At 37.0% G+C, this 12,251-nt stretch overlaps 1 protein-coding gene across 7 annotated transcripts; it reads left to right on the top strand.

Moving 5' to 3' along the window:
* The first annotated feature begins 708 nt into the window (after positions 1-708).
* Nkain (sodium/potassium-transporting ATPase subunit beta-1-interacting protein) lies at positions 709-12,175 on the top strand. Of its 7 annotated transcripts, none has more exons than XM_077416371.1 (7): positions 710-1,120; positions 2,215-2,352; positions 2,551-2,631; positions 2,721-2,912; positions 3,027-3,087; positions 4,840-4,897; positions 8,522-8,664. In XM_077416371.1, exons 1-7 carry the CDS (start codon positions 1,067-1,069, stop codon positions 8,529-8,531), a joined length of 594 nt encoding a protein of 197 aa, XP_077272497.1. In that variant the 5' UTR covers positions 710-1,066; the 3' UTR covers positions 8,532-8,664. The 7 variants fall into 7 exon arrangements, with proteins under 7 accessions (XP_077272493.1, XP_077272497.1, XP_077272498.1 ...); XM_077416372.1 differs by lacking the exon at positions 4,840-4,897 and adding an exon at positions 4,235-4,268; XM_077416370.1 differs by lacking the exon at positions 8,522-8,664 and adding an exon at positions 4,235-4,268 and having other exon boundaries at positions 4,562-4,982.
* The last annotated feature ends 76 nt before the right edge of the window (positions 12,176-12,251 follow it).

Below are 12,251 nucleotides of genomic sequence, written 5' to 3'. Positions count from 1 at the left end.
ATTATTAACCAAGAAGCGTTATTTTTTGTTTTTTTTTTCCTAAAAAATTGTTTGAATATCTAACTATAATTAATAAATTTCTATTAAACAAAAATATTTCAGTAAAAAGGCAATCATGAAGCGTATAGCTATACTTGAATAGCTGGATATTTGAATACTTAATTATTAGCGAATGGGTGCCAAATTGTATTCGGATATTATTTATTTCCGAGTATATTGACTTGAATAAATAGCCGAGTACTCAAATATTACTCGCGGTGAGTGCAAGAACATTTCGATGAGTAGATATTTAGATAATTAGGTTAATTATCCGATTTATTGCTAGTTTTATTTTAAAGGACACGTTCCTTTCTTGACGGCGGGAAAATTCGTATTTATAGCTTGGTAGACCTGATCGCGATATCGTGTCGATAGTCGATACACATATCGACCTATACTCAAACTTATAACTTTTACTATTTGCTCTTTTTTTTTAAATGCAAATATTTTGCATTATCGGTTAAGGATTCTAATTTTCTGCACCTAAATCCATAACTTATTTCTTTTCAAGAACGTTACACAAGTATATATTATCCCTAATCGAATAGAATCGAACGGAATAGAGACTACTAGCTCTCGTTTCATTTCAGCCAAAGCAACACGTTTATTTCGCACAGCTGCCACGGGATGTCGAGGGAGGGTGAATTTCTTACACGTGCCGCGTGGTGGTGGTGGCCAGTCGTTCGCCAACCGTGACAAAACGAGCGTGCGTGCTCCGGAGTCCGCCTGGCTGGCTCCGCCTGGCCTACGAGCGCACGTAGCTGCATGCCACTTGCACTTGCGGCGTTCGCCGCTCGCGCACAATAGCGATATACACCGCGTGGTAGGGAGGGTGGGACAAGTGTCTCAGGCCGCTCAGGCGGTGAACACAGAAAGGGGAAAGCGGAAAGATGGCGATGGCGCATCGGTATTACGTGCCGCAGTAGTGATGCAGTGCGAGCGAGTACCGCCGTCGTCGTTTGCTCCGATCGTACGTAGTGTACGTACGCGCGCGATCGCTCGCTGAGCGGAGCGCGGGCCAAATGACATGGGAATTTGCAGCAGAAGGCACTTCCTACTGACGATATGCAGCCTGCAGCTAGTGAGTGCGCACGCTAATCCGGATGCGTTAGCCAGCTTTCGTTCTGCCGCAATGTATCTGGCTATAAATTGCCTACATATATTGCACGCATATATGTATATGTGCGCGACTTTATCTGCGACAGATTGTGTTGCGTATATTATCTCTTTTCCTGTTTCTCTCTGCCGATTCCGCGATCGTGATGTGATATTAGCGTTAGTCGCACGCTGCTTTGTGAGAGCGGACGCGCACTCGCGCAGCGTCCATTGGGAGAGCCGCGGAAGAGCCGTTACCACGTTTTTTTTCTCTTATCGTCGATTCACGGATTATTTATCGTGTCATTTTATCGTATCGACCCGGGTCCGCGGGCTTATCTCGAGGAACTCCCTAAAAAGGGAGCCTTATTGCGATTTCGTTACATCATTTCATGGACGTCACTCTCCGATAATATTGGAGCATTTTATTTTTACGTGTTCTAGCATGCTACGAGTGACTTGCTTTTTGTGTCAGAAGTGTAAGAAAGTAATTGTAATGCAAAATTAATGAGCGTTCTCTCAGATTTCTTCTTTGGAATTTGGAATGTTTGAAGGATTTCTCCGTTGGAATGCTGTAAAATCAAATTTCAATATCTAAATGTAATGATTGATGCATGAAAATTCTGTATGTATATAGAAACCAACAAGTTAAAAACGTGTATAAAATAAATTTTTGTTTAACAAATTTTTTAAAATGCATATAAATATCTTATATTTATATTCTTTTCGTCATTTTTTTTTCTTTTTCATTGACGAACATTTATGCTTTGCATTTTATTGTAAGACTGCTTACCAATTTTTATTGAATTTTATTGATGAAACAATAATCTAAAACGAATATTTTGAAAGAATTTAGTAAGTTTTGGACAATCTTCTGCGTAGCTATGTAGCGCCATCAAATGCTATGACTCAGAATGACTAATTAACCGAGTATTTAGAACATAGGGCAATTGTCGTAGATTAAGAACGCTCAGAAGGAATCAGTAGAAATTGAGTTGTTCGTCACTTAGCACTTTATATTACGCTCTATGTTGGACGCTTGTGCGTTGTGCAGTTGATTTATTTTATTTCTACTTCCAGATTACCACCATAGAACGTCAAGTCTTCGACTTTTTGGGGTTTATGTGGGCCCCGATACTGGTCAACTTCTTCAACATTATCTTCGTAATTCTAGGATTCTTTGGGGCCTTTCAATATAGACCTAAATATATCATATCGGTGAGTAATTATTCTTGATATGCGCACGTAAGTAAATAAAAAAAGATTTTCATAAATATTGATCTGAGAATAATCTACATATATTCTATCATGGAAAGATCATATTCATCGAAATAGACGTATCTCTTCTTTATATTTATATTAATTGTCGAATTTATTACTTTGTCTGTATTAAAGTAACTGCGATTCTTGTTTTAGTATTGTATATGGAATACATTATGGCTAGGATGGAACATATTTATCATATGCTTTTACCTCAATGTAGGGATACTGGACAAAGTAAGTATCACAGACGCTTATATTATACGATACAATGTGAGTTATCGCGTACGTATAGCTGATATAACATTGCACTATTATCTTTTTAGGATAGCGATGTACTTAACCTCGGCACTGGTAGTTTTTCATGGTGGTACGTGAACGGGCCAGGTTGCAAAGCTGTTTACGACGTGACGGAACCGGAGCTTTTTCGACCCGCGCGACCCACTAACGTAACAGACTGCGTGCTAGATTACGAAGTGATAGAAATTTTACACGCTACGACGCAATGTATTCTAGGTGTAAGTGAAGAGTTATTTCTCACATAATGCATTATAATAACTGCGTAGATTTTGCTATTGTTATACTGTTATGCGCGTATTAGTTCCAAAATTCAACCATTTCATATGTTTCAGTTTATGGCAATTGTCGGCGGAATTTGTCTCAGTAAAGTGTTCCTTGAGGAAGATGATAGCTGTGAGTATATTTCGAAATTTTATTTTTAGAGTTTAAATGATTTATAATTTATATTCTGAATTACAAGGAAAATTTTAAAAGAACAGTACTTTTTTTCTGAAAAAAAAAAAAAATTATTGCATTGAAAATAATTTCTATGTTTATTCTTTATTTGTATTAGTCTTATTTTTTTCCGTCGACGAATTTTGCCTTGCAATTAAAATATTGAATTAATAAACGAATCATTTTAAAAAGTAATTAATATAATCTTAAAATACACAGTAATAATAAATGAGCAACCACTGCTTTTTTCTTTCTTTTTTTAATGTTTAAACTTTAAAGTTTATTATCTCTTACAGAAGAAAAAATTAAGATGTACTAATATGAGTTGAATTGTGATTATTATAAGCTTTAGTTTGCACGACAACGTTATTTTACTTTTAAAACTTTTCTTGTGTATCAAAATGCATTCAAGAATATTTAAAAATATTATATTTTTGATTTCAATAAAGTTGAATGCATTTTAATATTTCAAAAAATACTAGTGGTACGATAATATTTGTTTGAAGTAAGAATTAATAATCTTTCACACTTTACTGGCTTGCGGTTTATGATAAGCAATTGGGGGAAAAGGTTGTGGTTATTATTAGCAGCATATTCGGTAAAGAGAAGAAATGGAAGCCAAATATTATTCTATTATGTTGAGAAATGTTAAAAGTGACTAGCCATTATATTTTTATTTATTTTTTATAATTTATATTATTTTAATTTATGCTACTTTTTATATTATTGTTAATTTAAACATTACAGTAATAATTAGATAATTATAAAGAACATAAATGAGATTAATTAATTATCCATTTTTTTCTATGTAAACTGGAAAACGCAAAAGCTATGTTAGTTTTAAACAACCGCTAGATTTTATTATTATATGTTTTCGTTATATTATATTCCGAATACATAATTGCATAGTAAAATATACTTTTTTGCATTAAACTGTTCAGGAGTTTATCACCGCTAGTAGAAGTACATTTTAAAAATATCAATTAGTAATGAGAAATTAGGTAAATCTTTGATAAGATTATTGATATTCTTAATAATCGCTAATTATGTTTAAGTACACGCGATTATTTATTATATTGCTTGAAAAGAGGGTTATCGGTTACAGTTGATTTCATTGGTGGATTTGATCCTCCATTTTGGTAAGTCCGCTTAATCACGTTCATCAATTGCACGCCATATATACATATTTGTCTATCTTTTGGCACGTTTAAATAATTTTTCATAGTATAATCATGAAGTTATAGCGTATAAATTCAGTTTTCAATATGTAGCGACGTAAAACTTTTTGCATCTTGAGGTTTGTAATTCGTATCTGTTGTTATTATTATTGTTATCATTACACGATACTGCTCAAATAGCGTTTCTTTACCTTCGCATGAACGGAATGGTGTTGTGTCTTAACAGTATACGGTATGATTTTCACTTTTTTCAGTCAAGAATATTACAAATACGATTGCGAAGGCGCAGCAAAATTAAGCAGACTATGCCACGTAATAGGCACGAAATGTTACAATCAAGAATTTTGAGATAGGACACTTTTTCTTCGTAAAAACTTTATGGGGAGAACAATTTGGTAACATAATGATATCTTCGGCGTTACACTTGTCGCGTATTCACTTTGTCGATCGATTCGTTAAAACGCACTGCTTATCCTCGGCTCGTCGTCAGCGGACCTCATCTAATGCGATGGATTCTTGAATGATATTTCAGTTGACTTTGTCGGAGGTGATGACTTCGGGTTGGCAGGCCACACGCCGTTGCATCCTATGTACGTTAGCTACTCGGCTCTTCCACCACCCGCCTACTCCCTCAAAAATTCCGCTCAGAACAATTACCCGACCGGCACAGCTAGCTCCCACCAATCTGCCTATCGCGAGTCGAGTTTTCCAAAGCGCGGCGGCGAGAAGCTGCTGGGCGGCGGCGGCGGCGGTTGCTCCGCGCGCGGCAAGGCGATCAACGCCGTCGGTCCCAAGAGCGACACCGTCCGTAGTAACAGCAGTCGCTCGTTCAGCCGCGATTTCCAGAACCTAGACTATTCGGTCGACTATCTGAACCCGGTGGACCATTTGCAGCGACCTGTGTCGCCCGCGTACGACGAGTACGACTCGTTGGACAGCGCCGCTAAGCTGCGATATCAGAAAAACCGGCTGTACTATCCGCACTCGGCCAAGTACAGCCCGGTCGCGCGTATCAAGTGCCGTCAGGTCACGGCGGCGGCGAAGCAGACCAGGAATCCTCCCGTCAGACCCCGCGTCTTCATCGATCACGTGCGCGACCAGCCGCTGAGGTCGTTTTACTCCGATCCGAGATTGGCCGTTGATCAAGCGGCGAGCGAGCGCGACCGGTCGTCTTCTCAGTCAAAACGAGACAGCCGGCCGTTGTCCCTGCACGCGAATAACTTTTAAAACGGAGAACCTTCCACTTTTTTTTGTATTCAGTATTTAGGCTACTGGCCTAAAGGTACTTGTATTAAAATTGATGGCACTCTCTTTGAACACGATTGGCAGATAAAATCGCAAGTCCCTGTCTTCTGCTCTCTTATAGCGAGAAAAGTAACAGGTTAACTGCAAAACTTCTATACCACCGCGTATGGTGTCCACTCGTGCGGTACGTGTAACATTATAATTCCTGTATTTGCCAAATAGAGCAATTAGCGTAGGTCCTTAGATGCCTAGCCCTTAGATGCCTTCCCCTTTAGCAGGTTCCATCGATCTGAATTGCGAGTTGTGTGTTTCTATAATAACATTACTGCATAATATTTATTTATTGACAGTGTTCTTCGTACTTTGCATCGAATCGACTGAAACGTCGAACTGTGTGTGTTCAATAAGCGTTTGCTCGTTCGTACAAGCGATCAATGCAGTGTGACTTACCTACTAATTCATAAATGTTGCATATCTACATGTGGGATGATTCGGAATTACCCTCCGCTCTCTTCACTGCTTAATACAAACAAATAAATGATTCAATTAAGATACCAATGTACTGTAATGGTGCAAGATAAGAATAATTTTAGACTAAACTGTTATCTCTGGCTGCCACCTTAATGCCGATAACATTAATGGGGAGTATGAAAAGCCAGAAAAAAGAGTTTCTAATTTATATACATTTATTTGTACAGAAAGAGTTAAGAGGAGTGGACGATAAACATGAGTCATCTTGCACATGATTCACTTACACGTACTGCTCATGATCTACGCATAAATTTGGTATATTTACTGTGATATGTATAGAAACTGTATTTAAGGTCACGCGGAATATTTATCGTTTTATAAGTGTACGAGAGATTTTTGATTAGCGATACCTTGACAATTGTATGCATTGGGAGACCTTGACGCACGCTATATACGTAGAGAAAAATGTTGGTAAGACACAGCATGACCGGAACGTATTACTTAGGCGTGAAATTATACCTACAGCTTTATCAGTTTCTTTTAAGTTTATGCGAGAAACCTTTTTGACATTTGACGGAAATCACACATTTTGTGTTTTGCAGTAATATTATTTCTAGATTCTCTCTATGTCGAGATTATATAATAAATTTCTACAGAACTCTGTCGTATATGCTACGTATGCTACATGGATGGATAGAGGCTTTAAGTTGGTACTCTGAAACGACTAGACAGCATTTAATTAGTTTATTTTATAGCTCGGGTTTTATGGGTATGATCCGGTGCTATGAAGAGTTTTTCTTTTATTGTAAGATATTTAAATGAACTTTTAAACAAGGGAGCGCGCATGACACGATTTCCCTTTGTTTAGTAGTGCATGTATAGTAGTTGTGATTTTCTTCCTTTTTTTTTTGTATTTTCAATTTAGCAGACTGCAAGTACTTTTAATCCCCGAAAGCCTTCATATTCGTTTTCGTATATAGAAAATATTTAAATGTATAGATTAAATTTCCCTGTTATGTACGGGTACATTTAATCGAGATTTCTTTACGCATAAAATTTCAGATATTCTTTTTGGCAATATACGTTCATAAAAAATCTTATCCGTTTTGTGACGTGTCACACGTGAATGACTGATTTTTTTGCGTTATATTAAAATTTAGTGAGAAATCTGAAGTGACATCACAAACGAAAAATTTAGCAGATTTTATTAGCTTTTGATGTAAAAAGTAGCTAATACGTAGCTAAATATGCCAATTACAAAGAAAAGACTGCTAAGAGAGAAATAGATGTAATTATATCTTGAACTTTAATACGAGAGAAGAATAATGATTATTATTATGTATTTACCTAAATTAGATTTTTTTTTAGAGTAGTATACGAATACGTTACATGCCACAAGATCGTTATCTTTGATTAGTTACATATATGATTTCAAATGTACATACGATATCTTATTTATAGAGATATGATGATAGAGATGAAAATTATATTAATTGTGTAATATTGTTGTACATATCTGTTTTTGTAGTACTTACGTGAAGAAATCAGACAATGAGAAATTTTTTTATTAGATACAGAATATTACTATTTCTTTATATTTGGCTTAGATAAATAATATTTCTGAAGAGAGTTGCAGTAAAGTAAAACCTCGAATACAACGCAGGGTTTTCTTTATTTGTGTCACTTCAGATTTAATATTTCTAATCAAGTATAGTCTCTATCGAGCATCTCTTTCAAGTTTGTACAGAATATTTATATTTTTTTAAGGTCGTTATAATGAGTTTTGTATTTAACCACTGTATCACGTTATTTACTTTGGTGCAGTTAATTGGGAACAATAAATACGCAATGTCGCTATTCGCTTGCTTTTTATTTATTAACCCTTCACTCTTCTTTCTTTTCCTTTTTCTAACAATTTCCTACTGTGCGGTTTTCTGGGGAATCTTTTTTCGTTTATTTTTTCTACATTTCTTTGTTATTAAATTTTTGTTTTTAAATGTTTAGAATTTTTTAGAAATTGTTGAGATACCTCAATGCAAATATTACTTTTTGCAGGAAAATTATTTTGATTAAAGAATTCATCATTATCAATACATTTATTTACTGAAAAGATAGGAAATACGTTTATGAAAATATTTAGTTAGTAATCCTAAAATTATTATTTAAAATAATTCAAAGCAAAATAAACGAGACTTTTAACAATAGAAAGAAACTAGAATAAACAGGATTGTTATGGATCGTCCTAACGAAATAATGAATTTTGTTTTTCTTATACTTAAGGGGGGAGACTCGTTTCTTTGACCTCTTTGTTTTTGTGTCTCAAACTTTCAGTTCTTTATAAAAAATTATCAAAAAAGGGGTCAAAGAGACGAGTATCTCCCCTTAACATCGTTTGATCATCAATCACTCGATCATTGTGAGTGAACAGACAAAAAAGGAGTCAAGTTGACCGCACCGCAGAATCTGATTGCCTCTTTCTCTCTTTGTTTCCTCGACAGTACGAACTAAACGAAAGAAGAAGCAGCCGCGGCCGTTGTACAGCATTGAGTACTCGCAGCCCGAGCCGCCGGTGCAGGATGACAGCAGCGTGTCGCCGAAGCCGATGACGCCGCGCCGAGTGAAGCGACGTTCTGTGATCTCGCGGGACGGCACACGGCGGTCCAGCACGCGGCGCAGCTCGGTGCGCCAGTCGCGCCGCAAGAACCCGGTGAACCGCATCATGGACCACCAGGAGAGCCTGTACGCGAACACGGTCTCCCCCTGCATCAGCAACCTGACGAACCAGAACGTCAGCTCGCTGTCGCAGAGCACGCTCAACTACGACCGGATCGCGGTCGGCTGGGACCGCGGCGAGCGGAACGCCGCCGAGCGGAACTGGCAGTCGGAGGCGGTGAACATGGCGGTGTCGTCGCCGACCCTGTGGCCGCCGGCTGGGGCCCAGGACTCGAACGCTTCGTCCAGCTTCCCGGTCGGTCAAAGTCCGCTCGCTGGTTGGGAGCAACATCCGACTACCAGTTCCACCCGCAATCTCACCGACAACTGGCAAGCGTCGTCCGGCGAGGTGAACCCGATGCAGTGGCAGGGCCAGAGCAACCCCACGTTCCAGCAGACCAGCACGCAGAGCCTGAACGGCGAGGATATGGAGGAACTGTACAGCAATCGGCCGGCCAGCGCTAGATCCAGCTACAGCAATTACCACGGCGTCAGGGCGACGCCGCAGGTGCCTAATCGCACCGACGTTGTCAGGCAGAGCCAGCGACAGTTCGTCCTCAGTGGACCGCCCGCTTATCAGGACACGGTAATCTGACGATGTAGCGACTCGGGGGAGTCTCAGGTACACGCCTTGTGTTGAAGACGATATGTTGGGATAATAAATTGCAAGCGATAAAATTGGCTTTATACAATTATATCTGCCATTTATCAGATACGGTAAGTGAGATAACTGATCGTAGGTGAAATGAGTAGTAACATTCATTTTTTGCGAATGAAAATGGCACTATTTTTGATAGCGCTAGTCGCGCATGCGACGCCTTCGATTCGATAGAAAGCGAAAATAATGAAGACTTAAAGAAATCGCAGCAATATACTCTCTAAATCTCATAGAGTGGTTTCGCCATTAACATATTAAAGTGATTGCGATAGTCACTCCGAAAGAGAGATAATTTGTCACTCGGCACTGATAAAGAGTAAATTTTTCACTTAAATTTTTAGAGAAGCTAGAGAAGCTAGAGAAGCTACCGGAGTGATACAATATCACTCTAAAACTCTAAAGCTATAGTGAATCACTAAAAGTAATTGATGAGTGACTTTAACAGAGTGAAATTTTCCACTTAAAATTGTAGAGACAAAATTTACTCTTATGGACACCAATTTACTGCACTCGAAAAGAGTGCTTTTTTACTCAAATGGAGTACGATTTTACTCCAGAGCACAATTTCAGTCTTTCTTAGAGTGACAAATCACTCAAAATGTACAGGCTTAATTTTCACTTTTTGTTACACTTGCATCTCACTCGTTTTGAGTGACATTTTACACTTCGACTTTTAAAGAGTAAAATGTATTATTTCCCCGTCGTCGGTATTTCAAGTTGTAATAATTTCAAACAGTTGTTTTAACTATCTCAATAATTGTATCACAGTTAAAGTGATTGTTTGATAGTGTCTAGAACTTTTATGATGGGAGAAGAAACGAACATCGCGATTTCGCCGATTTTAGATAGAGCTTTACTCGATGCGGATCGATGCGACAGATCTCTACTAGTGTTGCATCGCGTTGTACTATAATAACGTCTGTAAGCGATCTTACTTAAAGACTCGAAGAGCCGTTATTCGCTCTCTCTGGTCGTTTCGCAATATTATTTTAGAGGTATCTAAGTGATTCGCGTTATTATGATTTGCCGATTTAATTATAGTAGACGACGGTCGACGGTGAATCCGTATGCAGTCGACGTGATATGAGATGATCTTGAAAACGGCGCAAGAGTTAACTCTTAGATATAATCAAGTTGACTTAACGCACAGATCTTGCAATGTACATTAGAACTTACGCCACTTTCAAGGTAGACAATGAAGATTGCCTTCACTCTCAGGATTGATCTACCCGACTGACGTGTGTGAAATTAGTGCACTTAAGATACAGAAGTTATAAAACGGATCGAAATCCTTTACGCGACAGGCTCCCATTCATTCTTCTTCTCGTTGTTAAAAGGTTTCTAGGAGCTTTACACTTATCATCTTCATCCTATTTATATCATAGAACTAAGGATCCTCTTGTTCTACGCATAAAATCAAAAACTCATCGCATTATCTGTAAATATAGATTTATAATCACAATCACGCTTGAAAGCGTATTTTATCGACAACATTATACAATCAATTTTATTTATAATTCTTCTTAAGTACGATCAACGGCTTACGCTATTTTGACACTTTATGGCAATACGGAATCAAAAGATGTTCACACACCTTTGTGAAATTTATGACCTTTTCGCGATCAACTTTTTATACAATTTGTATACAACTCGTTTTTATTTGAACATTTATGTGTATGTTTGAGCGTATACAATTATGCGACAGTCTTCCAAAAGTGATAGAAGATAAAAATTTTAATGCGATTCGTCTTTGTATGCATTAGTGACAAATAGTAAACTTATAGAATAATAATGACGTACAATATTATATCGCGTGCAATACTACGCGTTTGCAATACAATATCAGTGCATTGTCTCTTTTACAATGTTTAATTGTTTACAGTATTAGAATTATAATCTTTGTATACGCTGAGAAATTGAAACTGACGCGTCTAAGCTAATTCTGTATAAGTCGTACATGTGTTATATGCTCGAGATACTCTAATTTGTAGGATTTTGTTGGAATTTGGATTTTTTCAAAGTGCCAAAAGTCATTTTAGTAACAAAATTCCAACTTATTTTTACCCAATGTCATAAAAAGATGATGATTGTCCAAAAATTGATCACGATTTTCGTATATTATTCGTCAATCAAAAGAAAATTTACAAAATATGTTTTTTCCATTTATTAATTAATATGTATGTAATTATTACATACCATTTTTTCATTGCTTATATTTTTCACGCGGTAAATGTTAGCTCGTTTATATAAATGCGTCGAGAATTAGGGAGGAGATAGAAACCAAAGTTTTAAATATCAATGTACGAGTAAAATCAACTTTAAAACTGCCTCACCTGTTCTGATTGTTGTACAATCTAGAATTAATTCTGAGACTCGTTAAATCAAATGAAACGTGAATTACGTTTAATTTCTTACTTATAAGAATCTCGTAGTTTTCTAATTGTATAGGTACTTACATCAACTAAACAATTATACTTACAAATGTAATAATAGCTTCACGTACACGGCAGCTATCTTATCGATTGCGAAGCACATACAGCGCAATTATATCGGTGCACTTTGTTTTATTAAGATGACGTCTCGGATGTCGCATTGTTTGCGTTACATATCGCATCATGCAGTTTTAAATGACGAAAATTTAGTAATAATTGTTTGGATTACGTACAGTTTATTCAGTGTAAGAGATTACACTCGATATTTACAGTTATTATACAATATATTATATTACCGTGTAACAATTGCAAGACAATAAACGATAAATGTTCATTATTCTACTTATCAATTTCAGTAATTTGTAATTAATCTTTTATCCCATGTATCCTGTCCCTTTAGATATATTACATATAAAATATATTTAT

Source organism: Temnothorax americanus, unplaced genomic scaffold, assembly GCF_048541705.1.
Source record: "Temnothorax americanus isolate GAGA-0224 unplaced genomic scaffold, ASM4854170v1 Scaffold43, whole genome shotgun sequence".
Lineage (NCBI taxonomy): Eukaryota > Metazoa > Arthropoda > Insecta > Hymenoptera > Formicidae > Temnothorax > Temnothorax americanus.
Note: the sequence above shows the minus strand (reverse complement) of the source record. Positions and strands in the feature narration are given on the sequence as shown.

Coding starts and splice junctions, on each gene's coding strand:
- Nkain (XM_077416367.1), top strand. CDS start 1,067: ATGGGAATTTGCAGCAGAAGGCACTTCCTACTGACGATATGCAGCCTG. Junction 1,121..2,214: donor CGATATGCAGCCTGCAGCTA/GTGAGTGCGCAC, acceptor TTCTACTTCCAG/ATTACCACCATAGAACGTCA. Junction 2,632..2,720: donor ATGTAGGGATACTGGACAAA/GTAAGTATCACA, acceptor TTATCTTTTTAG/GATAGCGATGTACTTAACCT.